This window comes from Sebastes umbrosus, chromosome 14 (assembly GCF_015220745.1).
Source record: "Sebastes umbrosus isolate fSebUmb1 chromosome 14, fSebUmb1.pri, whole genome shotgun sequence".
Classification (NCBI taxonomy): domain Eukaryota; kingdom Metazoa; phylum Chordata; class Actinopteri; order Perciformes; family Sebastidae; genus Sebastes; species Sebastes umbrosus.
In genome coordinates, this window is record NC_051282.1 from 3494835 (window position 1) to 3520821 (window position 25987).

Sequence of the window (25987 nt, forward strand, 5' to 3'; positions counted from 1 at the left end):
AAATGATGACAGAGAACTTCTTTCTGTTTTCATGTAGGAAGACAAGTCAAGGTTAGCAGATGAGCCTAGCAGCCACACCCGTTGTAATGGTTTCCTGTTGTATTGAGCTTCATCACACACACATACACACAAACACACAGACACACTAATACACAAACCAACACACTTTCTACATTTTCACATTTTCCGTTTTGGCTTACACCACCACACCTGCGCTATTTTCCCTATTTTCATTTTGTTATAAACTCGTCACACAGAGCAAACTTTTATCCACATTCCCATGTTGTGTGTTTTTGTGTTAAAAGCTTGTCAGATATTTGTAACAGGGGTTTTAAAGCTATTTTTAGTGCACCTCCTCCCAGCTGGCCTTTGACTCCTGCTTCCTCTGATAACAAAGTCGACTTTTCTGTGTCCCAGCACCACATTTACAGAATACACGTTACAATGAATACCTCTCTATCAAACCTAAAAAAACAAGATAGGATTTGGAAAACAAAACCCACCCTATATGTTTTATTGCACAGTTAGTTGGCAGTAATGGGGGAGACAGGAGGTCAGAGGATAATCAGCTTTATATGTCAAACCAACAATGGTGAACACACAGTCGACAAATTTGTCAACTAAGCTACAGCTTTTCAGTTTATAATTAGAGTTGTTCCGTACCGATACCAGCATCAGAAAGTCCTCCATCGGCTATCGGCCAGTACGCGAGTCTATACATCAATCCGATATCAAGTTATCATGACAAAACAATGTAATAAATGTAATAATTTCCAAAATTCACAACATGTTTTTATCTAACGAAATATTCTGCTTCAATCCATATTTGTTGGCGTTTAGCCTTTCAAGCCCGCTGATGAGACGGTTGTATGTTTTCACAAGAATCTTGTCCAGTGCAGATTCGAAAACTCGGCTGAGCGGTTTAACAAACAGGAGGCGTCTGTTTGAAAGCGCCTGTTGGGATTTCCCCCTTGCCTCCTCCACTCTCATCAGGGAATTAGTCCTTTACCTCTGAGCTGAAAGAGAGCAAACAGAACATCTAACTGTACTCACAGCTTCATTCTCAACTCACATCTTTTCTCCGACTCTCCTGAAGGCTCACATGACAAGAGAGATAGACAAGAGGATGTGAGTTTGCATTTTGCATGGTACTGTATGTCGTCTGTTCCCTGCAACATGCTGACCCCTATGAGTAGTTGATGAGGCTTCTTTTTTTTTTACGGCACACCGGTTTGTTACGGGAGGGAAAGTGATGTCAAAATCATATTTGCATGTAACACTGTAAGTGGTAAAGTGAAATAACTGTTTAATATTTTGATATTTTGAAGAATTTAAAGCTGCATTAAGTCATTGCTAGGGGAAGGAAAGACTCACAAGAATACAGCACTGATATTCATCGTATTCCCTGCTCCACGATACCGTTTGTGAATTACAAGCACAACTTCTACTTAATTCCTTTTAACCAGCGTCTGCGAGAGTTAGCAGTATGCTACAGGTGTCTTCCTTTTTTTTTTTTTTTTTCGCTAGCCTCGCAACATTAAAGGTGCAATGTGTACAATCTGGCCACATGGTCCAAACAAATAGGGGGCAGCATTTCACCTCTACTACTGGGTCCATCCAATCTATTTGAGTCAATCCAAAGTGGCAGAAACGAGAAAACGTCTTTTTGCTTCATCCTCCTTGCGAAAAGGACCTTCAGTTATCAGTTAGTTGGAGCAAGTCGCTCAGTCGTTTTCAGAATCATCTTGTAGTGCACGGTTTAGCTGAAAAATGAGAAAGTTTGTGACGCCGCCGCCATTGTGAAATCTGGTGAAGGAACTCCAAGTTCCATTCACATGACCGGAGCACGGCCAATAGGAATGCTCTCTCAATGAAATGACCTGTGATTGGTCAAAGTCTCCCGTCACGGGCTAGATTTTCTAAAGCGTGAAAACAGAGCCATGAGGAGGTGCAGAAGTCTAGTTTTCTCTCAGAACACTTGAATTACAATATGCTGAAAGATTATTATGGAATTTTTGCCCCATGATGCCAAAAATATTCTGCCTACTGCCACTTTAAGGTATAAGATTTAAAAAACACATCATAATGCAAGTAACAGGCTCACGATGCGATGCGGGGATGTGTTTTCACTCCATTCGAAGACAGCATCTGCTCTCAAACAGTCAATAAATGTTCCATATATAATACCAACCTCCAGTTCCTTTTAATTCATAGAAATATATTGTTGTGCATATATTTGGCTCAGTCACATCCTTGCATTGAGATAAACTCCCACAAGTGACATCATTTACTCACTGAATGTGTAGCCTGAAGATGGGACACACATTTTTTTACATAACATTCTCTCAGAGTGCAGCTTCAGGCAACTGAGCTTTGGCAACAATTTCCTCAGAGTGCACACGTGCACATCCATGCTGTCATCAGGGTTCACATTGTAAATAACAGGATAATTTGCGGTAATGGGCGTTCACAGAGACAGGATTGTTTTGCTCTATCCAGTTTTGCTTTACTCAGATCATTTGTTTCCCGTAAAAAGCTTGAAAACAAAAAAAAAAAGTGGCCCTGCCTGGGGTCTTTTCCTGTTCTCCCTTCCTCTGCTATTAGAGAAACACACAGAGGAAGAAAGCAACACAGAAAAAGAGTGAAACAGAAGCAGTTGGTCAAGATCAAAACTTGCATTGAAGTGTTCTGAAATAGGAAATAATATGTTTTACTGTATCAGCCACTCATGAAACCCATAATGTAATGCAGTCAACGCTGTATATATCATCATGTACTGAATAAAGGTTGGTATTGTTCACCCCACAGATTATCTCCCTGATCATATCTCTCACATCTCCACCACCACTCCAACATTCTTATCTCCCCTTCCATTTCCCACATCTCTTTGCTTCATCAGTTCTGCATTCCTCTCTATCTCTCACCCCTCATTATTCCCGCTGCATCCCCCTAGTCAACCCGTACATTTATTTTACAGGCATGGCTGTCCAACAGCCACCATGATAAACGCAGCCTGTCCAAACCACCCCAAACACCACCCTCATTATCTCAAATCACTTTATTCAGTCCTTCCTCTCTTGCTCTTTTATTCATTCTGTCTTTTCTGACCTCCTCTCTCCGTCTTCAGCTGTCATGCCCAGGCTTGTCTGGACTCCCCCCCCCCCCCCCCCCCCCCCCCCCCCTCCCAATCCCTCTCTCTCTCTTTCTGATTTAAGCTTTAATGACAGTGATTTAGGGAATAAATTCCTCCCCGGCAGATGTCTAAGCACATCGTCCTGTTTCACTCTCTGTAGGAGAAAGAGTTTTTTTTTTGTATGTTGTGGGGGTTGTGACGGTATACCGGTTTCAAGGTCTACCGTGGTATTAAAATTGACGTTTATCACACTGTGGACATTTGCTTATCTACGGTATTGAAAATGTAATAGTTGTTAATTTAATATGTAAACTAGCAAGCTTTAGTAATATAACATGTTCTGTTTATAAATTCTTTCATGATCATTGTAACTTAATAATAATAATAATAATAATAATAATAATAATGATAGTGTAATACCGTCTACTGTGAAACCATGATATTTTCTGAAATGGTATGTTGGTATTGGCTTATGAAGAAAAAATAAACAAAGTTGCTAGAGTGTTTTAATGATTCATTCATGGTTCAGATTCTACCCACCAGGGTTTCCATTATCCAGTAATTACAGGGGAAATGTGTTGAAGTTGAGCCTCCTCTTTCCTCGTCTCCTCCGAAGCCTCCTCTCTCCTCTGAAGCCTCCTCTCCTCGTCTCATCTGAAGCATCCTTTCTCCTCGTCTCCTCTGAAGCCTCTTCCCTCCTCCTCTAAAGCCTCCTCTGCCTTCGTGTCCTCTGAAGCCTCCTCTCTCCTTGTTTTTCTCCAAAGCCTCCGCTCTCCTTATCTCCTCTGAAGCCTCCTCCTTCTCTTCGTCTCCTAACAGTATACATCCTTGAGAGTGAAAGTTCTTTCTTGTCTTTTGAAATAGTAGTGACAATATAACCTTAACTCTTTCACCCGCATCTCATGGTCTTGGTCATGGAGTTTGCTCAGTTGTCGTGGAGATGGCTTAGTTGTCATCACATAACCCAAATGTGGAATTTCCATCACATAGTAACACATTGTCTTATGTACCTCCTGTCTCTGGCGTTGGATGTGAACGATCTTTCTCCAACCGTCCAGGCTCACTGACGTGTTGTTCCTCACAGCTGTCACGTGTGATGTCATGATGGTGTACACCCACTCCAGTCAGTCTCTGGGGAGCCCTGTCTTTAGAGTGTACCAGTACACATAGTGTTCAGTGTCTTGCAGTGTTTGGATAGTCTCCAGCCGGTTTGTGAATCCATGACAGGAAGCAGAAGGAAAGGGAAGTGTTTGTGAAGCACAGTTTTGTTGTGCTCATCTTGAAAGGTCAGGAGAGTCGGGTGATCCAGCACACACAAACAGATGAAAGAAACAGCCAATTAGATCCTTTCATAAGGGAACCTCCTCTCTGCTGCTGTTTGTTGTGTTTCAGCCCGTCAGTTTGTCCTTCCCATCAGCTCAGATTGGAGCCCCGCTTCCTGTCCAGTTGTTTGGTTCAAGGCCCTGAAATGTGTTTCCTGCACCAAATAAGATTAGCTCACCCTGGTGTGTTTCATGAACACACACACACACACACAAACACACACAGCAGGATAGACAGTGATGAAGACACTGACAAGCAAACATGAAAAGACTTCAACCCCAAAGTTGCACCTTGTGCAAGTAACGGCGTGTCCACAGCGCCCGCGTGAGCAGCGCGTGGCGGCTGTGGAACCTTTTGTTTTTTTTATTTCGCCGTCCATGCTAACAGGTCAGCCCTCAAGCGTTTTTTCTGTGGACAGAATTCCTTCATTTGTTAACACAAGGCTTTTATTCTGAAATATTTGCAAGACAATGTTGTAGGAAATGCAGTGACTTTCAGAGCTCCATGAATGAATAAAGTACGGGGTTTTAATTGTGGATTATTACTATTATTTACAAATTACCACACGTTTCTGAACCTTTCTCTGTCTAAAATAAATATAAATGAAATTTATAATGAAATTAAATGGCCATTATGAAAGGCAAACTCTATGTAGAAAGAGAGGGCTGGCAGCAGCAGCAGAAACGCTGCCGGTGTGGCCAACCCACGCGAGGGATACGCAGCAATTCAGCAAGGCAGCTGCCACGCGCTCCTCCCGCGGGCAGTGTGTCCCCGCCGTAAGGGTCAAGTCAAAATTACCTCACTTTGTAAAATTGTCCTCATCTTCGTACAGGAATAAACAGAAAGATACAGGACAATAAATCAGGAGAGATGACTGAGTGATGCTTGTGGTTCAAAGGTGTTAGACAGCAGGGGGAATGTGACATGAAAAGCAGTGAGAGGTAAATGTAAGGCTCTGTCTGAGTGCACAGTAAATCAAAGCAACATAAATCAACTGATACTGGATTAGAGGCTTTTAAAGGGTAGAACTTCTTCACAACACTCCTGTGGTGGTGAGTCCCACGGGCCACTGAGTATGTGTCACGATACATAATATCCAGCATCTCATTTTTTTTTTTAAAACAAAGTGTGTAATGCAAAGCTGCCATGCATGTGTGTATGAATGTGTTAATTGCTCAAAAATATCTGAATTTGAGTCTATCTGGATACACAGCGCACCAGAAGTAGGTAGAACCTAAATCAGAGGATTATGAAATTGACTTAATTGCCTCACTTCTGTGTTTGGGATCTGCATGGTGGTGCAGTGGTTAGCACTGTTGCATCACTAACTAACTGAAGCCGTGGGCACATGAGGCTCGCGTGGCGTCTGCGTCGAGTGGTGGCTGCGTGATGCAGGAGTCTGGTGTTCACACTAGTCGCCTGTCGGCTGCGTGTCCGCTGCATGTCCGCTGCCTGTCAGCTGTGTTTCTGCTGCTGCTGTCAGCCCTTTCTTTCTGCATAGAGTTTGCCTTTAAATGGCCATTTAACTTCATGATAAATATAATTTATATTTATTTTAGACAGATAAAGGTTCAGAAATGTGTGGTAATTAGTAAATAATAGTAATAATCCACAATTAAAACTCAGTACTATATTCATTTATGATGCTTTCCAAGTCACTGCTTGTTCCACATCACTGTCCGGCACATATTTCAGAATAAAAGCCTTTATTTCGAAATGAAAGCAGGAAGTGTTGATTTAAACCCCAAACTTTATCAATTCTTGGAGGTCTCAAAGTGACTGCGTGTTCCACAGCACTGACTGCTCATATTTCAGAATAAAAGCCTTGTGTGAACAAATGAAGGGATTCTGTCTACAGAAAAAAACGTAGTAAACTGTAGTAATCTTGCTGGTTTGATGTTCATATACAGTCAATAGATCACCTTCACTGTCTGTGACATATTCTACAGATGTCCAGACATGTAAACTGTAGTAAAGTCTTGCTGGTATGATGTTCATATACAGTCAATAGATCACCTTCACTGTCTGTGACATATTCTACAGATGTCTAGACATGTAAACTGTATTATGTAGCTGATATGATGTCCATGTACTGTCAATAGATCACCTTCACTGTCTGTTGCTGCTGGGACACGCAGCCGAGACGCGAGCGTGTAAAATAGGCGAGCCTTCTATTCTATAAAATAGACGCGCGTCTCATGCGGGCAGTGTGTCCACTCTAACCTGTTAACATGGACGCCAAAATAAAAAACAACACGCCACGCGAGCCTCATGCGGGCAGTGTGTCCACCACTTTAGGGTTAGGGTTTTAGCGTGGGTTTTCTCCGGGTTCTCAGGCTTCTTCCCACAGTCCAAAGACATGCAGGTTAGGTTCATTGTTAAATCTAAGTTACCGATAACACCGGACATTTTACAAGAAAATATGACGGTCAATATGTGTAGTGCTTTTACTTTGATCTTGACCGTCAGGTGACTGTATGTCTGGCCTCAATAGTCCAGTTTCTCAGTCCTCGGTCGCAGGGGGGTCTGCCTGGTGCCGCTGCGCCACGCACGCCGGCTGTGACCGCTCCGTCCTCCTCGCTGCGATTGCCTCATTAACATCATGATTCCCTTAATGCATGGGGTTTAAATCTTAAACGTTTGCTTTTCGCACCAAATCCTCCACCATCGTCTTGTCTGTCAACTCTCTCTCTCGTCCCGTGTGTGAAATATGACACCTGCTACCCTGAGTTGAGACTCCGTACGGAGCAGATGCATTCACTTTCTGTTTGTAGCGTCCGTCGTCCGACTATCTTTTGATAACACGCCGCCGATACGCCAAAATGAACTAAATGGACCTAAAACAGGACCTAAAACAATTACTGATGTAAATGAGACTAACTAATAAATAAACAGACTAAATAAAAACAATAGAATAATCAGTGTAATAAAGGATACAAGGATCTGTGATGGTAAAAGGATAAAAGTCCATAAGAAATATAAAATCTAAGGAGCATTCAATAATCTGATTGCAGAAGGGATAAACGATCTAGAATAGCGGTTCAAAAATTCACTAAAAAGCACATGACCAGAGGATGCCAAAATGCCTTCCGCCTTACGGAGGATCTGCTGGTTACAAAAGGAATTCACGTCTTTCTGTTTCACGCCAATAATCTTAGAACAGATTTTAACAATACTGTTGAGACTGTTTCTGTCTTTAACTGAGAGGCTGTGAAACCAACAGATAAAAGAAAAAACAAAGGAGACTCTCAATGAAAGACTGATAAAAACGACAGAGGATTACTGGACTGACTGAGAAGGAGTTCAGTTTCTGTAAGAGATGAATTCTCTGTTGCCCTCTCTTTACAATTGCCTCAGTGTTGACATCAAATTTAAGTTGATCATCCAAATACGTGCCCAAGTACTTGTAAGATCTTACAATTTCTACATTTTCATTATGAATGATGCACTCCAAACATCGGTTGTAGTGGAAGGAGGCCCGGATGAAAATAAAGTTGGTCTGAAGTGTCTACATGTATGACCATGTGTCATGTGTCTACTGTGTGTGTGTGTGTGCCATAGGGGAACACTATTGACTTCCAAGCAGATATATGGACATTGTGCATGTTTCACTAATTGCTTTTATGTCTGTGAGTGCTGTTTGGCAAAGCTGTTGAAGGAATCTCTTGTTTCACACATATTTGCTGTTTGCTTGGTTAGAGGCTGGTTAGCACATGTCTCGGTGGTAGCTCCAACCTTTACTGCAGAGAATGTTCCAAACCGAAGTGTCAGAATAACACAGGCCTTGTCCTGAATGTGTCTCAGTCACTCACTGCAGCCATGTGTGAAGAAAGCGGGGATTTCTCTTTGGAGGCACGTACAGACAGGTCACTCTGTGTGTGTGTGTGTGTGTGTGTGTGTGTGTGTGTGCGTGTGTGCGTGCGTGCGTGCGTGCGTGCGTGCGTGCGTGCGTGCGTGCGTGCGTGCGTGCGTGCGTGCGTGCGTGCGTGATATAGGTACAGAAGCAGCAGGCGCCTGCAGCTGGGCTTGGCTTGAATTTGTTTCCAATCTGTTTAGTTGTCCTAACATGGCTGCCCTTTGGCTTTGGCTGTGGAAACAGTCCGGTGTGCTGAGTGCTTGTCTCGGAGCGGGATGGGGCCGCCTCAGGGTTCTCACGGCTGACTGAATTAAGGTTTTAATGTCCATTTAAAACATGAACGTTTTATAGAATGTTTATTGTGCATTTCTCTCTCTCTTTTTTTTATAGTATTTTTATTTAAGAAAAAAACATTATTCCCTGCCTAGACAAAATAACGTATAATAACATATTTACACAAGGAATGATTTTGATTTTATTTTGAATGAAAATTGACAAGTAAGGTATACAAAAATAAAAATAAAATTGTAAATAACAAAAATAAATAAATAAATAAAACATTTTAAAAAGCCAGCAAACCACAAAATTAATAAAACGTACATACAGATTAATTAATTTAACATTTTGCATAGGAAAAGATACATATACATGCTTTGAAATTTAAACAAATTTGTGGATGTTCAAGTATATAGGCTTCTTTACCACCAGTTATTAACACTACATTCTAGTGTGTAGAGAGCTCAATGAGTGCATTGTGCATCATCTTTCATATTACATGGAGTCAGTAAGATTTTTGACCAAGTTGCTGGGGTACAGTTTATAATTCTAATAATAAATAACAATTTAGTTTAGTTGTTATTGTCACAGGATCCGTTCTTTCCACACTTCCCATTCATTGTCTATGTAAGCAGCCGTGCAGTGCATTCTGGTAGCGTGGGGGCACGATTCGAGAGACGGAGCGTCACGACGGCCATTCCTCATTTGCATAAAGTTGAGTGCTAGTCTACTTTATGCAAATCACGGGTGTCCGTCACGACTCGCCGTCTCTCGAAACTCCCGAGAATCTTTTAAAATAAACGTTGTCGATTCAAAAATAAAGACAGATTCAGCAACTGCACGGCTTATTTCTCACCTCAAATGTTTTCAGAAACATATTTCAGTGAACTATTTTCGTGAAATAAGAGAAGAAAGTTTCCAAACAAGCCTCCATATTGTTTCCGGTTTGAAAGCTGGGAGCAGGAGCAGCCCACGGAGGAAAAGCGTTCGTCCAATCAGGTGCCGAGTGTGTTGTGCCTAGTGGCAGCCAACCGAGCGTCCAATGCTGGGAAGCAGCGCGTGCCCTCACGATAAAAAACGCCCCGGTGGACACCTACCATTACACATAAAAGAATGATCCCAGTCACTTCCACACAGTGAGGCCTTCGACTGGTTAACGAAACGCTGGTGTTGGGTCGGGGCTGCTCGGTGGTGCAGTGGTTAGAACCATCGCCTCGCAGCTAGAGCGTCGCAGGTTCAAATCCAGCTTGGGGGTCCTTCTGTGTGGAGTTTGCATGTTCTCCCCGTGTTAGTGTGGGTTTTCTCTGGGTTCTCAGGTTTCCTCCCACAGTCCAAAGACATGCAGGTTTGGTTAATTGTTGACTCTAAATGTCCCGTGAATATGAGCATGAATGGTTGTACAAGGAAGTACAACCGACTATAGCATAGTCGGTTGTACTTCCTCTGCCAGCAGCAGCAAACTTTCCTTCCTGCGCCAGTTTGGCTCATTTTTGTTTCCATTTTGACCATTTTCCTCTTATTGGTGTTAGATGAATACATAAATAAGACATTATGAAAAAAATAATCATATGAATAGATACAGACGAAATGTTTAATATGAAAATGAAATTGTAAGATAATCATCTTTTTTTTATTCCAGCTGTATTTTTAATTTTTTTTTTTTTTCAAAATGTCCTTTTTCCAAAGTCTGTGATTTGATTGGTTTTCACCCTGGCTTCAGACCAAAGCAACAAACACATGATGATTATGACATCATAGAATATACTGTAGATGGACTTTGGAAAAGGGACAATGCAGGTCAGCTTCTCAATTAATTCAAAGAATGAACAAAGATATCATTGGGGTAGATTTGTGCTAAATCCTTGATGCTGATTGGCTGGTCCTCTCAGAGCACTGACATGAGTAACCATATGACGTCATTCTGTAGTTTACAATAGTCAGCTGTCGTGAATAAACACTTGAGAGCTGGTCTTAAATGTTACTCCTACACTGCTGTAAGAAGGAGTGAGCTGTTTAATAAATGTCTGTTATGCAGAGTGTTCTTGAGAATAATTCTCAGAACTTTCATAAATACGGGTCCAGAACAAACTCAGTGTGGAGAAATCAAATCAAACTGTTCTACTCTTCATACCCTGTTTGACCTTTTTCAGGCCCACCACACCCTTAACCTCAGCGGCTCCCATTATCCCGAAGGATTATCCAATGAGATTCACCTAAGGGAGTTCCCATGATGTGCATTGGCAAGTCCTTGTAATGTGGTCCTTGGCCCTCAGGGGGCCAGCATTCACTGCTAATTCCTCTAAAGTAAGACAGACAGAGGGATAAAGAGGAAGGTAGAAGAGAGAGCAGGAGAAAAAGAATAATGATGGACAGATCAGAGGAAGATAAACCAGGAGGAATGGAAGAGTAAGTGAAAGATAGGAGAAATTATGAGTAATAAAGAGAGTTATTAAAGGCTTTCCTGGTGTGCCACGGGAGTCGTTATGTTCTGTCAGCAGTTGGCGAGAATACATAACTGTCCTAACAATCTTCATAGCTTCAGTGCGTGATTTAGTGTGGAGTGGAAAACCTGATGAGTTCTAATCTTCTCCAGAGTGATTCAATCAGTGACACGCGCCTAATGGGCTGCAGGGAACATCAACAACCTGTCCAGCTATGTGCTTTTTTAGAACATCATGAACAGTAACTTAAAGATGCAGTGGGGAGAGGGGGAGCAAATATCATTAACGGTCACTATATCCTGACAGTACTGCAGGAGACCGGTAATCTGATAAAAAAATCATGTTCCTCTGCCTCCTCCGGTGCTCCTAACGACATCTGCAAGATTTCACAGACCGGAGGAAAACAAGCTGTCAGAGCTGATCTGGAGTCTGCCGTCCAGCTGAAGTCTACGAGAACCAGCTGTCTATCACTTGGGAATTCCGACCAAACGGTCAAACTAGGCAGCGCTGATCAAATATTAATCAATATTCTGTTACGTTAATGCCTATTTCTCTCCCCAGATGTTTTCAGAATCATCTTGTAGTGCACGGTTTTGCTGTAAAATGAGAAAGTTTGTGCCGCCGCCGCCAATGTGAAATCTAGTGAAGGAACGTCAGGTTTAAAGCTGGAAAGCCTTAAAACAGAGCCATGAGGAGGTGCAGAAGTCTAGTTTTCTCTCAGAACACTTGAATTACAATATGCTGAAAGGTTATTATTGAACTTTTGCCAATGATGCCAAAAATATACTGTCTACTGAAGCTTTAAGAGCCTGATTAAGACCCCAGGAGTTGGGTTTGTGAGGCTCCAGCCACGGGCCTGCAGCACTTTCAATCAATTTCAGATGACACATACACATCAAACAGTCCTGCAAAATTGACTGCAATTTGCCCATAGATGGCGCTACACAACCTACATTAAATGGCCATAACTCAGTGGTCATGTGGTTCTGTGGTCCTGTGATCCTAATTGTTAAGGCCTAGGAAGGAGGTTATGTTTTTACCGGCGTTGGTTTGTTCGTCTGTTAGCAGGATTACTCCAAAAGTTCATGATGGATTTGAATGAAATATTTAGGAGGGGTGGGGTGTAGCACAATGAACGATCCATTCGATTTTGGTGGCGATCCGGATCATGATCCGGATTCAGGAATTTTTCTAAGGATTCCGATCAGCCTGAGCATTAAGACCACAGGGTATAACACATGCGCAGTGTGACTGATGACGCGTTGATGACGCATGACCTCGCCTTCTTCCTCCTTCTGAGAGCAGAGAGATACGTGTGTGGATGTGTGAGCGGGAGCTGCTGGCCGTCCGCAGTGAGAAAGAAAAAAGCGGTAGATGACGGGATGAGAGACAACGTAGTGTAACGTTATACAGACATAACAAGGCTGCTGAATGAGGCATCCACCGATATGTTACACGGAAACACACCGTGTTAATAACAAGCCGACCACCTCACGGTACCGCCAGCTGTGAGCTGTGATCTGTTTTTAAATTCACGCACCTTGGCGGAGGTCTGTGCTCTACGAGTGCCATTCTGGTTAAACATTTGAAGGTTATCCAGCTGCTGAGCGGTGTGTCTCTGTGTCTGTGTGTTTACATCCAGATGCAGATTCTACTTAAAAAAATTCCGTCTCTGTGTCTGCGTGTGCGTGTGCGTGTGTGTGTTTAACTTCACATCAACAGGAAACTGTAAAGCTTCAAGTACCACTCTGAGCAAAGCTTCAGAGCCTGACTCATCTTTAATAGACCCCTCTGTTTGTGGAAGTGAGTGTGTTCAGACACTTGTTTGTGAGACAACCTCTTTGGTATAATAATGGTTGTTTCTGAGTTCAAACTGTACGGAGACATTTACAGGACAAACTGGCTCCGCTCTGACGTCCACAGCAGAGAGCTGAGCCAGGCTGGGTGCAGTTAGAAAAGGGGCACTCCACAGATATTACACTTTAAGGTCACTTTACTAGTCATGAAGAGTATTTACTCATCCCATGAAAACAGTTGTATAATGTCTTCCGTATAGCTCTGGGCAAAATAACACTGATGATGTCATAGTGATGTCACAAGGGTTATATCTTATTGGGCTGCAAATGTATAAAATACATTAGGAATTTACACACTACACTCAGTACTGTACCTGAACTCATCCTGTGTAGACACAGATGGAGCACTGAAGCTGCTGCTGCTCTGCTAATGTGCTGCTTTCACTGTGTAGACAAGTTGTAAGCCATAAGACATAGGTGTTTATCAGATAGGGAAGGGCTAATGAAAGGACAGTATCGAGTTGCATTATGGGAAGTGTAGGATTCAGTGTTAGAGAGAGACGATCTGGCGCGCAGCGTTCAGTTATTTAGTCGTAGTTGGAGCAGGTTAGAACTCAGGTAGAGGAGGCTTCCTCAGGTTCTCTTTTTGGGTCGGCTGGATGCTTTCTGAAAGAAGTTTCAAGAATTAAGGACTAACTTCATTATCATTTTTATGTTTCAATATTCTTTGTCTTTCAATCATCATCGTCCCTATACTCACTCTAAAAACGTTGCAACGGACGAGGAACGGCTGATTCGTGAAGCTGAAATGAAGAGTTATCTATACGGTACCTCCTCCTCCTAAATAAGGTAACAGCTGGCTGGAGGGAGATCGCTTGAAAGTTTCCTCCTTGCTGCCAGCTATATTTGAAGTCATTTCCAGTAAATAGGCCTATCACAATATTAAACGTATGTTTTCTGTTTAAAAAGAAAATGACGCAAGAGAATAAGTACTACCAGGCCATCTTTGAAGTGGTCTCCAGTCTGATCTGGAGCTCACAGTTGATAGCTACGTGGTTTGTTTACATGAGGTAACCAAATGCTTGCTGTTAGGACACGGTGTCTCTGTCTCTCTCTCTCTGTGGCCCAGTTCTCTCCATCATTGCGGTTGTTGTTGAATTATTCCTCGTTCAGCTTGATCCAACGTTACATTTCATTTTCAATTAATTAAAGTGACGTTGTGTGACTGCCGTCATGCGATGCATTCATTCAGCGCACGCAAGGCAGACAGCTGTGGTAGTAAAAACAAAACGGTTAAAAATCAATTTTTGGAAGTTGGGAATTGATTCAGAATCTTAAAAGATAAGAATCGTGATTCTTACATGAATTTTCCCCCACCCCTTCTCTCGGTTAGGGATGTCACGAGAACCGATACTTCTGTACCAAGGCGATGCCAAAATTCTAAGAACGTGACGGTACTCGTTTTCCACAGTACCGAAGGTACCGTACGATGCCTGCAGGGTCCGAAATTAATACCCACCAAATGCCACATGCAGCTGCTTCTGTCCTCTCTCTTTAGGAGTTGACATATACACAACATCGCCATGCAGCAGCAAGATCCAGAGATGCAGAGATCCTTTATGTTCGAGAAGAGGATTGACTCGTGGGGGAAAAAACTGAACTGAACTGAACAAACTGAATTTCTATCTTTTGTTGCTTATTACTAAATCTTGGACAAGTGGTGTTTTTAGTGTTTTTTTTTAACTCTGGACTCTTTATTTCTGGTGAATGTTATTGGGACTTGCATTTGATTATCTTACACTTAACTCCCCAGATCCACTTTGTTTTAGCCAATCCAACAGCATCCAATCAAGTTTCAGGAGAAAACCATGAAGAACTAACGTTATGTTACTGAGCATCAGTTGGATGAGCGCATATAGCTTGTTTAGGACTCGACACCCGAGTTTGGACTTGAGGCACATGCTTGAAACTTACTTGTGACTTACAAAACAATGACTTGGTCCCACCTCTGGTAGCCTATACCCGGTGAAATGTCACCAGTGAATTTAAACTACTGCTTGCAATCTGAGGATATACTGTATATAGACATTACATGGGATATATTGTTTTTTTACCGTGGTATCAAATTTGGTATCGAGAATTGTGGAAATTCACTGGTATTGGTATCGACTACTATATTTCTGGTATCGTGACATTCCTAGTTTCGGTTTGGTTGTTTGGTCCGTACCAAGGTTCGATTGACCGCTTTCACATCAGCCCAAACAAACCACACTAATTAGGCAAATGGACATGAGTCTGTTTAAAAAAAAAAAAAACAGGTTAGGTGTGAAAGCACCCTTAGAGTATATGGTTAATACAGAATGTTCATGATTGTGTCCATGATATTGCACATTACGTCCCCCATACACACCATGTGGACACCCAGCTCAACACAACCATGCGAATCATAACCGGGACTATTCGTTCAACACCATTCCCCTGGCTCCCTGTCTTATCCATTATAACCCCCCCACATATCCGGCGAGTAGCATCTACTCAAAGGAGGCTTCAAAAGATCAAAGACCCCCCATCTTCAACCCACCCATTGCCCGTCTTCCATCTAGATGACCAATCAGCTTGGGAAAATGAATGGGAGCCCAAGGATGTCCCAAGCAAACATCTGGTGTCAGACCCCACCCAACTGGTCTCTGGCATCAACCTGCCAAGGATACAGAGGTCAACCCTCAATAGATTCAGGTCCGGACATGGCCCCTGCTTGGCCAGCCTTCACAAATGGGGCAGCAGCCCAAGCCCATTGTGTGCTTCTGGAGAGGTGCAAACAATGGAACATATCATTGAAGCTTGCCCGCTCCACAATCTAAAAGGAGGGTTAGTCACCCTCCATACAGCAGACCAGGAGGCAACCGCCTGGCTCGAGGACTTTGCATTGGCTAAATAAAATAAATGAGCATGTCATGGAGAGAGTCAGTCATTGTCCATGATGCCCAGCACCAGGTCCTGGTATTTTATTTTTGCTCATTACATGAAGTGCAGATGAGCCCATTTTACATCTGTAATCTTAGTAAGAACCCAGCTCAAGTGAGAAATTGTGGTGACACAAAATGTATAATAATACATAATTATGTCCCTGAAGGTAATTTGCAATAATAAGTATCCCTTTTGTCTTATAGAGAAAAAAAAAAAAACAGTGAACCACCTGGCATGTGTGTACAGTATGTGGGAGTATGTTTGTGTTCAACTGGTAAATTGAGAGCTGTGACAGTTTCATTCAACAAACTTGGTCATACAGGGATGTGCACGCAGACACACCCTCCTAGTCTTTATTGGTGTTTATGCTTCCGCTGGTTGACGAAAGAAAGGAGGATGAGGAAACAGAACATAATAGAGAAATAGAAAGACAGGTGAATGTGTTCCTCTCAGGTCAGCTCGTAAACCTCCTCCTGACTATGAGGAAATACCCAAGATAAGACGTTTGTATTTCGGTGTGTGCTTGTAGGTCAGCGATGAGGTGCAGCTGCATGTGTACACACTCCTCTGTATCTGCAGAGTCCTGGGTGTGTCTGTTTGTTTGCAGTGTGTGTGCTTTCCTCTACAGCTACGTCAACTCCCCGACCCTCACAACCCCGCTGTCACTTTTTCACCCTGTTATTCTGCCAACTTAAAACAAGCACTTATTCTTCCCGCTCAGCCTCAGCTCATTAAGAGAAACATGATGCTCACATTAGTCATTGCACTAGCTTAAACATGTTTCTATAACATCAGAAAATATCACAAGTAATATCTCAAGTAAATATGTAAATTCCTACAGGGACACACTCAGTCCTGGTATATTCGGGTGAGAGTTAGGGTTAGCAGGGTGGACCCAGGTTAACCAAAGGGACAGCCTACCAAATATATTTTTGATGGTTGGCTGAGAGATGAAAACAGCAACCGTAGCTTTCACATTGTTACCTTGTTTCTATTGTTGTATAACACTCTCTGACAGAATTTTACAACTTTGAAAATTTCTCACAGAAACAGTTATTTTATCTTTCATTGCACCGACTGGGAGGTAAACAGTAGAAATACTCTTACAAAGTGATCGAGGTTCAAAAAAGCTGAGCCGGGTTCAAATGTTTTGCTGATGACCCTGCGTTTTATGGTTAGAACCGTCTGTATTGGCACCCTGCTGCATCGCCAGGCTGGCCACAGTTTTGTTTGTACTACATTTGATGTCTATGTTGCTTGGACGTGTTCACACATGTACCGGCTGCTGCAATTGTACTTTTCCCAAAAAAGTAGTTGACTAGTTAAAGCATACAAAACCACAGGGATATTGAGTGAGTTATTATGGAGCACCTCCTCCTAACTGCCTAGCCAAAACTGACTAACTGCACCCTAGTCGTCATGTACGTGCTGTGCGGTGGGTATTTACAGTATGCACCTACAAACCGTCCATATTGGGGGAAGACAATCTGTCCCAACCAGTACTTCGGGGTGCTCCCGAGCCACGTAGACCGTGGCTCTAACCACACGGACAACATACAAAAATAACAAACAGCCCTGAAAACAATAAACCAGCAATTCCTCCTTGTGAGATAACTGCTGCAACGACCTATCTGGGGGACCAAATGAAAGCTACAGCCAGAGAGCAAAAATAGTGCAGCTAACCCACTACAATCATCCCCACAGCATGTACTGCATAACCCACACTCACCGTTCTTAATGGATACACCACTCATCTGCACCATAACACCATGTAGAACTAAACTGTCACTGTGGGACTCCCAACACACTTCTACTACTCAAATTCACCCCAAATTTGGATATTTCAGGTTCACAATTGGACGAGCCCCCACTTGTTATGCCCAGCTTGTTCAAGAGCATAACAAAGAAGGGAGGTCCACACAGTAACAGTTTAAAACTGAATGGCACTCGGAGAGCGCAGACCTCCGCCAAGGTGCGTGACTTTCGAAAAAGATCACAGCTCACAGCCGGCGGTACTGTGAGGTGGTCGGCTTATTATTAACACGGTGTGTTTCTGTGTAACGTATCGGCGGATGCCTCTCTCATTCAGCAGCCTTGTTGTTTCTGTATAACGTTACCCTACGTTGTCTCTCATCCCGTCATCTACCGCTTTTTTCTTTCTCACCGCGGACGGCCAGCAGCTCCCGCCGCACCTCGATGTCTCGCCACACATCCATACACGTATCTCTTTGCTCTCAGAAGGAGGAAGGAGGCGGGGTCACGCATCATCAACACGTCATCAGTCACACTGCGCATGTGTTATACCCTGTGGTCTTAATGCTCAGGCTGATGGGAATTCTTAAAAAAAAATCCTGAATCCGGATCATGATCTGGATCGCCACCAAAATCTAGTGGATTGTTGTGCCACACTCCACCCCTCCAAAAAAATTGCATTCAAATCCATCATGAACTTTTGGAGTAATCCTGCTAACAGACAGACAGACGCCGGTTAATAAGCAAGTAAGTTTATTATAGATAATTTAACTCAAGCAAAATAGAGTCGAGGTACACCCTTGACAGGTCACCAGACTATCACAGAGCTGACACATAGAGACAGACAACCATTCACGCTCACATTCACACCTACGGGCAGAAGACAAACAAACCATCTTATTTCAAGTAAAGAATAGCAAGAACATGTAGACGGAGTGAGTAGGTTGAGAAAACCATCATTCCTATAAGAGAAGATTCTGATTCCATCTGCTGTTGTTCTCATTGTTGATGTGTGAGGTAGTTTAGTTTTAGTTCACAGAGAAGAGTTTAGATAAATACCACACACACCGCTCATTCACCAAACTATATCTCAGCTACAGTCTCTGACTTTTCTCTCTTTGTGTGTGTGCGTGTGTGTGTGTGTGTGTGTGTGTGTGTGTGTGCACTTTTTCACCACTGGGTGGAAGCACTGAGTCCTTGTGGAATTCACCATCATCCTGTAGAGCAGTAGCTTTTACAGCTGGGGGCTTCATCATGTCCCACAGGCTTGCCAGCCACAATAATAAAAGAATAACTGCTGTAATCCTTGGGTCTGGTCTCATAACTATTGGCTGCCCACAGACAGCGTGCTATTATCATTACTAAATTAACAACAGATGGAATCTTCCTACAGGAGTTCAGATTATTTTCAGCTCTTGAAACTCTCTGATTACAGTCGTTGACACAAACAGCACAGACGTACTGACGCTGAAATACGAGTCCAGCTGGTTCAAATCTAACTTTAAACTAATTTCAGCTCGATGCAGACTGTACTAGGTCCAATCTGTCCAGCTGGTTACTATCAAACTAACTTCTGCCTGGCGCTGCTGTGAGTCACCTGATTTTGACAGATTAAAGCTGCAGTAGGCGAGATTGGAGCAAATATGAAACCGACCAAATGGTCAAACTAGGCAGCGCTGATCAAATATGAATTAATATTATGTTACGTTAATGCCTATTTCTCTCCTCAAATGTTTTCAGAATCATCTTGTAGTGCACGGTTTGGCTGTAAAATTAGAAAGTTTGTGACGCGGCAGCCATTGTGAAATCGGTTGAAGGAACGCCAAGTTCCGGTCACATGACCGGAGCACAGCCAATAGGATCGCTCTCTCAATGAAGTGACCTGTGATTGGTCAAAGTCTCCCGTCACTGGCTAGATGTTCTAAAGCCTGAAAACAGAGCCATGAGGAGGAGCAGAAGTCTAGTTATCTCTCAGAACACTTGAATTACAATATGCTGAGAGGTTATTATGGAATTTTTGCCCAATGATGCCAAAAATATACTGACTACTGAAGCCTAAAGCTCGTGTTTACTCCTGTTTTCTGACAAAGCGTCAGCATGTGACAAGTTAGTATGAAAATGTGTTGGAAACACAGAGTCGTTTTTTTTCCATGCACTCGTTAGCATATTTGACCCGTATTAATATGTGACAGATACCTCACAGTGCACAACAAAACACATAGATGAAAAAACAATGTCATTTAAATCCATTCTTTATAGCAACCTTTATTACTGTTACTGATAGATGTATTTAAAATTACCCACAAGGCCCACATGCTGGACAACTTTTGGAGTCTGATATAATATTTTTATGAATAAAAGACGAAATTGTTTTTTTTCTTCTCAAAACTTTACTTTATAATTGAAACTGTACTTTAAACAAGCCCACTCCCACTGACTGCTGCCAGTGTGTAGGTGCAGCGCTGTCCGTAGTACTGAAACGGAGCAGAGGAGATCGATAGACAGACAGAACACATCACTTAGGCTGTATTCGAAACCGCCTGCTACATACTACTGACCAACGCAGTATACAGTACACAGTATACAGTACATACTGCATACTGCCTTCCTCAGTAGTATGCAGTATGAAACGGTTAAAGTGATGTATTTGCAGTATGCTAGACCAGGCTATAGCTTAAACCTGCAGTATCTTATAAAGTAAACAAGTATAACATAAACAAAAAAAAACAACCTGTACCACTATTTAATATTATCGAATAATATAACTTAGGTTTTTTTGTTTATGTTCTGCTTGTTTACTTTATAAGATACTGCAGGTTTAAACTATTTATTCTAACAGCTCATGGTGAAGTGAGACAAACAGGATCATCAACGAGGGAAGATATAAAAGAATATAAAACATTGATCCACAACATTTACTCAAACTGCTTTTTCAGTTGCAGCAACAAAACAGTGGACTGATCTCCCTCCAGATATTAGAAGAATGTTAAAAAGGATCATGTTGTCTCAGCAGGTATCTCTCTTTCCCCCGTCAGAGTTAGCTCTTTCCCTTACCTCTTCCCTCGCCACTCTGCGGCTCTGTAACCGGTCTGTGAGCGTCACTGGCCAGCTGGCAAGCGAGCTACGCCCGCGGGCGATTGTGGAGCTTTTCAACTCCAAAAAAGGCAGATTTTCACAGGTTCCCGTTTATTTATAATGGACATGTGCGTTGTGATATTTAAACAAACTATCCATCAACAAGGAAATAAATGCCTCTTGTCTACGAGACCAGTCTCTTGAGAGAGCTCCGGCTCATAGCGGTCTGTGACTGTGACCGCCCGGCTGGCGAGGCGGCTGGCAAGGCAGTGTCCCCGGCAGGCGCTATAGCTGGCTGTCACGGCCGTTTGTGGAGCTTCTAAACTCCGACAACGTTGGCGCAAATTTGCCATCTAATATCGTAAAACTGTCAATATTCAAAATCTACAGTGCTGATTTCTCGTCTCAAAAAATTCACTGTTTTTGGCTGCTACTGTTTTCGTTGTAACCGTAGCCTGTGCCGTTCCAGAGCTTTGCATTGTGGGATACAGTAGGCGAGGTAGGTAGACTGGTCCGATGCATACTGGAGATTTTTTCCAAATCAGTACGACATCTATGTATTTTTGGCATTCTGTAGATTGCTTTTATTCGCATACTACATACTACATACTACATACTACATTTTGTCCAAATCAGTACGCACTACTAGTATAGTATGTGTTTTTTTCATGCTTTTCGTGGTTGTAATGTATTTAATGCTCCTCCCTCGCAACTTTATTCAGCCCCCTCAGTCACACAAAAAGTGTTTCTGTAACATTATAGTTATACATCCGTAATATACGTCTACGTCTGTTTCAATGCATAAGCCCCCCCATCACCTCTGCGTGCCTTGAAATTATACTTTTGGAAACCCTGGAATAGCAGCGCTTGAAAATCGAGTACAAGTCAGACTCGTGACCACTGAGCACATCATGTTGTAGTAGCACCAGCTATAAGCAATATGCATCACACTTTGCAGGATCGCTTGGAGATATGTGCCTGATGGTGTCGTCTAAAATCTTCTTCTTAACAAGAATAATCAGTTACAGAAACAGTGTGTTGTACAGTATTAATCAAAATGGTAAGAGAAATGGGGACGTAATAGTTAGATGGTGTAGCATATACGTAGATAGTGTTATGTATTTGTTGGACAAAACAAACAAAACATATGTATTTTTAGCTTATGTCTAGGGTTAAGGAGTGAAAATGAAGCTTTAGAAATGGCCACATGGTGACACTATCTGACACTTTGTTAACCTGATTTATAACGGTGGATTGACAGCTGGAGGAGAGAGAGAATCAGTGGTATCATCTGGCTGCAGCGGCCTGGTCTTTTGTGGTTGCATGTTGACACTTGCTACGAGTCACACACTCCACATTCCTCTATTAGCCTCTCTGTGAGTGTGTGTGTGTGTGTGTGTGTGTGTGTTTGTGGGTCTATGTTAGGGCTGTGCTATAATTATAATATTATCGTTTATTAGCTTTTCAGTAAAATTACATTGTTTTACAAAATTCTGTTGTCAGGTGAATTATTCAACAAAAAGAGTAATTGAAGCTCTACTCAGGAGAGTTAAAGGGTAACTTCTGTATTTTATTGTTTTGTTTGTGTCATGCCACTGACAGGCTCAGAGCATACTCAATACTTTTGGGGTTATTTTATATCATAAGCTGTTTGACACGAGAGGCAGTGTGTTGTTGTTAAATTTATTTTAATTGCTGCTAATAATTTGAACGGTCAACAATAATAATAATATAGGAGATTAGACATCTAGTGAAATGAGCATGTTAACAAGCTAGCCCCGGCCCGTTCTGTCTTGTAATACCACTCAGTTCAACATGAGAGGACCTAGAAGTAGAGCTGTCCATGGGCTCGTTGAAGGTAAAGGGTTCAGTGTACGTTTTATAGTTGTTTATTGGATTAAAACCAAAGTGGCAGAAACGAAAAAAGTATTATTTTTTTTTAGTATTTTTGTCATCCCCACCGCCAGGAGGAGATTACATTGCAGGGAGGGAGACGGGCGTTGGCTCCAGGAGACGGACCTTCAGTTAGCGGTTAGCTGTAGCATTCAAGCAGCGGTGCAAACCCCAGCACCGTGGGTCTGATCCCGGGGTACCGCCCCCCGACTCCCCACCGGATCAGCAAACTCTCCGTTGCAGCCGTTACACAGGTTAGACGTCAGCGCTCCGCCGGCCCGCTGTGACTCCCGGCGCTGAGGTTTGTGCTGCTCCAGCTGCTAACTGAAGGTCCGTCTCCTCGAGCCACTGTCCCACCTTCGCGGAGAGGACAAAACAAAAATATGAGTCATTTTCTCATTTCTGTCACTTTGGATTCAAAGTATATGTGGACCGTACAGCCCCGGTTAGTGGCACAGTAACAGACGGCTAACGTAAACTACAGGCCGACGACACACGTGAAGATTATAAGATAGCAGTTTTGTTAGGCCCGAGCACTGACAATGTTGAGCACCGAAGGCCCTATTGAAACTGTAGGAATCATCATCTTTTTCTTACTTGAAATGAATCACCTTTTTGAGAGCCTTAAGGTGCTTGAAAAGTTGTTAAACTTTGCACACTCATCAGACGCGGTGTAAAATGTATTATTTTAAGTGTCTCGAGCTGGGTTGTTGCGAAATGGCTCGCTAGCGCCCCCTACAAAGTTGGAAAAGTAGAGCCCCTTGTTCAGGTTTTACCTACATGTATGAAATTTGGTGGCCATTTTGTTCCGTTCGCCATGAAACGGGAAGTTATTGTAACTCCAAAGTACATAATCCGATCTGCCCCAAATTTCTCAGGCGTGATAAGGGTCCAGTCCTGAGGACATTTACATGTCAATATTGAGTCACACTCATAGGGCCCCCTACTGGCAACAGGAAATGACGTGTTTTTCTATTTTAATGTACTCCTCCTAGCAGGTTGACCAGATCCGCCTCAGATGTGGACAGATGAGCTTTAAGACTTAGATGATGCATTATTGTGAAGACTGTGAGTTTTAGTTAAATGGCGTGGCATGGCGGCCATTTGGTGTGATTAGCCATGAAACTTACTTGTCAATATAAACTCATAGCCCCGCCCCTACATGTTAGCCCCGCCCCTTTCATAACTCATTAACCGTTTGTATACTATATACATACATATATATACTGTATATATGTATGTATAAGGCTGCCCCTCTATTTGTTTGGAGCACGTGACCAGAACTTACACATTGCACCTTTAATCTGAGTATCTTCATTTTCACTCATAATAGTCAGTAGATATTGTCCAGTCAAGTCAATTTTATTCATATAGCCCAATATCACAAATCACACACTTTGTGATAGGATTTTTGTGTTTTGTGATATTGGTCTTAAAAAAACTTGACTCGAGACGATGTTCATTCAGCAGCTATGTTTCTGTAGAGTGGGATGAAGGAGTGGGATGGGAATGTGAAGTGTCTGGGAATCGTATAATGTGGGTGATGTAGGAATGCCGTCACCTCTCAGAGTTATGGGAAGACAAAGGAAGAGCAGGCCGACCACTTGACACAGCCCACTGAGGACAGAAAGGCAGAGGACAGGGACAGAGACGAGTGAGCTACTACCCATTTATTGTGATTTTGTTTTTCCACCTCAAACTACAAAGCATGAGATCTGACAGAAATCTGAGGAAACTTCTGTCCAAGTCGATGGTAAAAAAAACAAGCTTAACCTTGAATTAAAGAATAGGTTCTCATTTTTTTTTGTGTATCTTAAAGCAATGCTCCCATGCCCATATGTAGGCCTGCAGTGAAACAGCTTTAGGTTGCTGTAGTCATCCCTACAGTCCATACAGGCTATTAAGAAATCCCTTCATAACAACCTTCCACTGTAAGGGATAGATGACAAAACCCACAGTCCTTGTTCTGTTCAAAAAATGTGTTCTAAAATGTGTCTGAAGCTATAATGAGGCTTCGGTAATTGAATTCAAATCAAGTGGGTATCATCCAAAGTTCTGGGGTCTCGTATATTACCGTCGCGTACGAGCAAAGCGGGGCCTGAAATGTGCATATGCCACGCAAAAGTTGTGATCTATTAAAGCAAACTTGACGGGAGAATGTGCGCACCTGTACGGAAACTCTGACCCATGTGTACACAAAGTATGGAGGCGGGGGAAACTGGCGACTCCGACGCCGTCTACTAACCCTGTATTCAGGCACGTTCGTGATGTCCAACGTGACACCAGAAGAAAAAGAAAACAGAAAGGGCATATACTAGCAATGGGAAAGGAGTCTATCGCCTATTTTTAGGGTGTTCTCTATTTAAAACAGCTGCATATAACGCGCCAATTTTGGTGGAAAAGGGGTATTACAGTATGTTGTTTTTGAGTTATACAGCCAGCAGAAGATCTAACCAGGAAACAGTTTCCCCCACAGGCCAGGAAATGCATCATCCTCTGACACACACACACACACACACAGTGGCACGCCCCTCCGCGCACACACAGGCAGTGATATGACATCCTGCCCAGTTGTATATGTGTGTCACTGCTGACTGCTGTGTCTCCATACCAGGTAAAGAACAGCTCTCTCCTTCCTGTTTTCAGCCCCTTTAAACAGCTTTTAACTGGACAACACAGTCCTCACGTTACATGTGCCGGATTCTTTTCACATGCTGCTTTTATTTACTCTGTTAGTCGGCCACTCGTTGCTCTGTGGTGAAAGTGTTCCTGGGTTGGCACTTCAGATCTGAACATGTGAAAACTAGTTTGCATGCTTGACAGCTGTGAGTTTGTTGGGGGAACAGAGAGAAGAGTATATCAATAACAGTTGAACTACTGTGCAAACAGAAATGAAAGGCTTATTGGATTTCATAATTAGATTTGTTGTAAGGCACAGGTTATTACTTAGGATTTTATGTCTGATGTTGAATGAACAGTTGTCTATTATCATCATAGTTCAAAAATAATGACCACAAACTGTCCATCATATGTCTGCATGAAGTGTTTGGGGTTCAGTTCCCAGTGTGTAGTACTGTAGGACACTGCTGTTACTTTATCAGGAGTTTCATTCCGGTTACAGCCTTTTGAAATCTATCATTTTAACAGAATTATGCTGCAATGTATTGGACTTTCTTTTACAGTTGTCAACAAATTCCATGAAAGGATCAAAACCACTCACCTCTCTATGCTGCCCTTGGATCACTCAGCTCCAAGCCCATTGGTTTCTACTGAATATGTACAACTTAAAAACGGTTTACAAATATATTTTTTCTTTGTTTTTGTTTTTTTAAAGCCTAGTGATTCCCTAAAACTGGGTACTGTAGTTTTTATCAAACGTTACTCAAACAGGAGAGAAATAGTGCATTTGTTGGGGACTATTTTAAGCAGCGGATAAAGTGGCAGTAGGCAGTATATTTTTGGCATCATTTGGCAA

General features: G+C 42.5%; 1 protein-coding gene across 2 annotated transcripts in view; it reads left to right on the plus strand.

The window, feature by feature from the left end:
• Positions 1 to 25987, plus strand: part of sept12 (septin 12) — an 88664-nt gene that overhangs the window by 23445 nt on the left and 39232 nt on the right. Inside the window, exon 1 of one of the 2 annotated variants that reach the window (XM_037793072.1) lies at positions 25023 to 25126. The exons of the other annotated variant lie outside the window; for it this stretch is intronic. Within the exon in view, the coding sequence (XP_037649000.1) occupies positions 25090 to 25126 (37 nt within the window). The 5' untranslated portion in view covers positions 25023 to 25089. Of the gene's footprint in view, positions 1 to 25022; positions 25127 to 25987 lie in introns of those variants that run through there. 2 annotated transcript variants of the gene reach the window in all.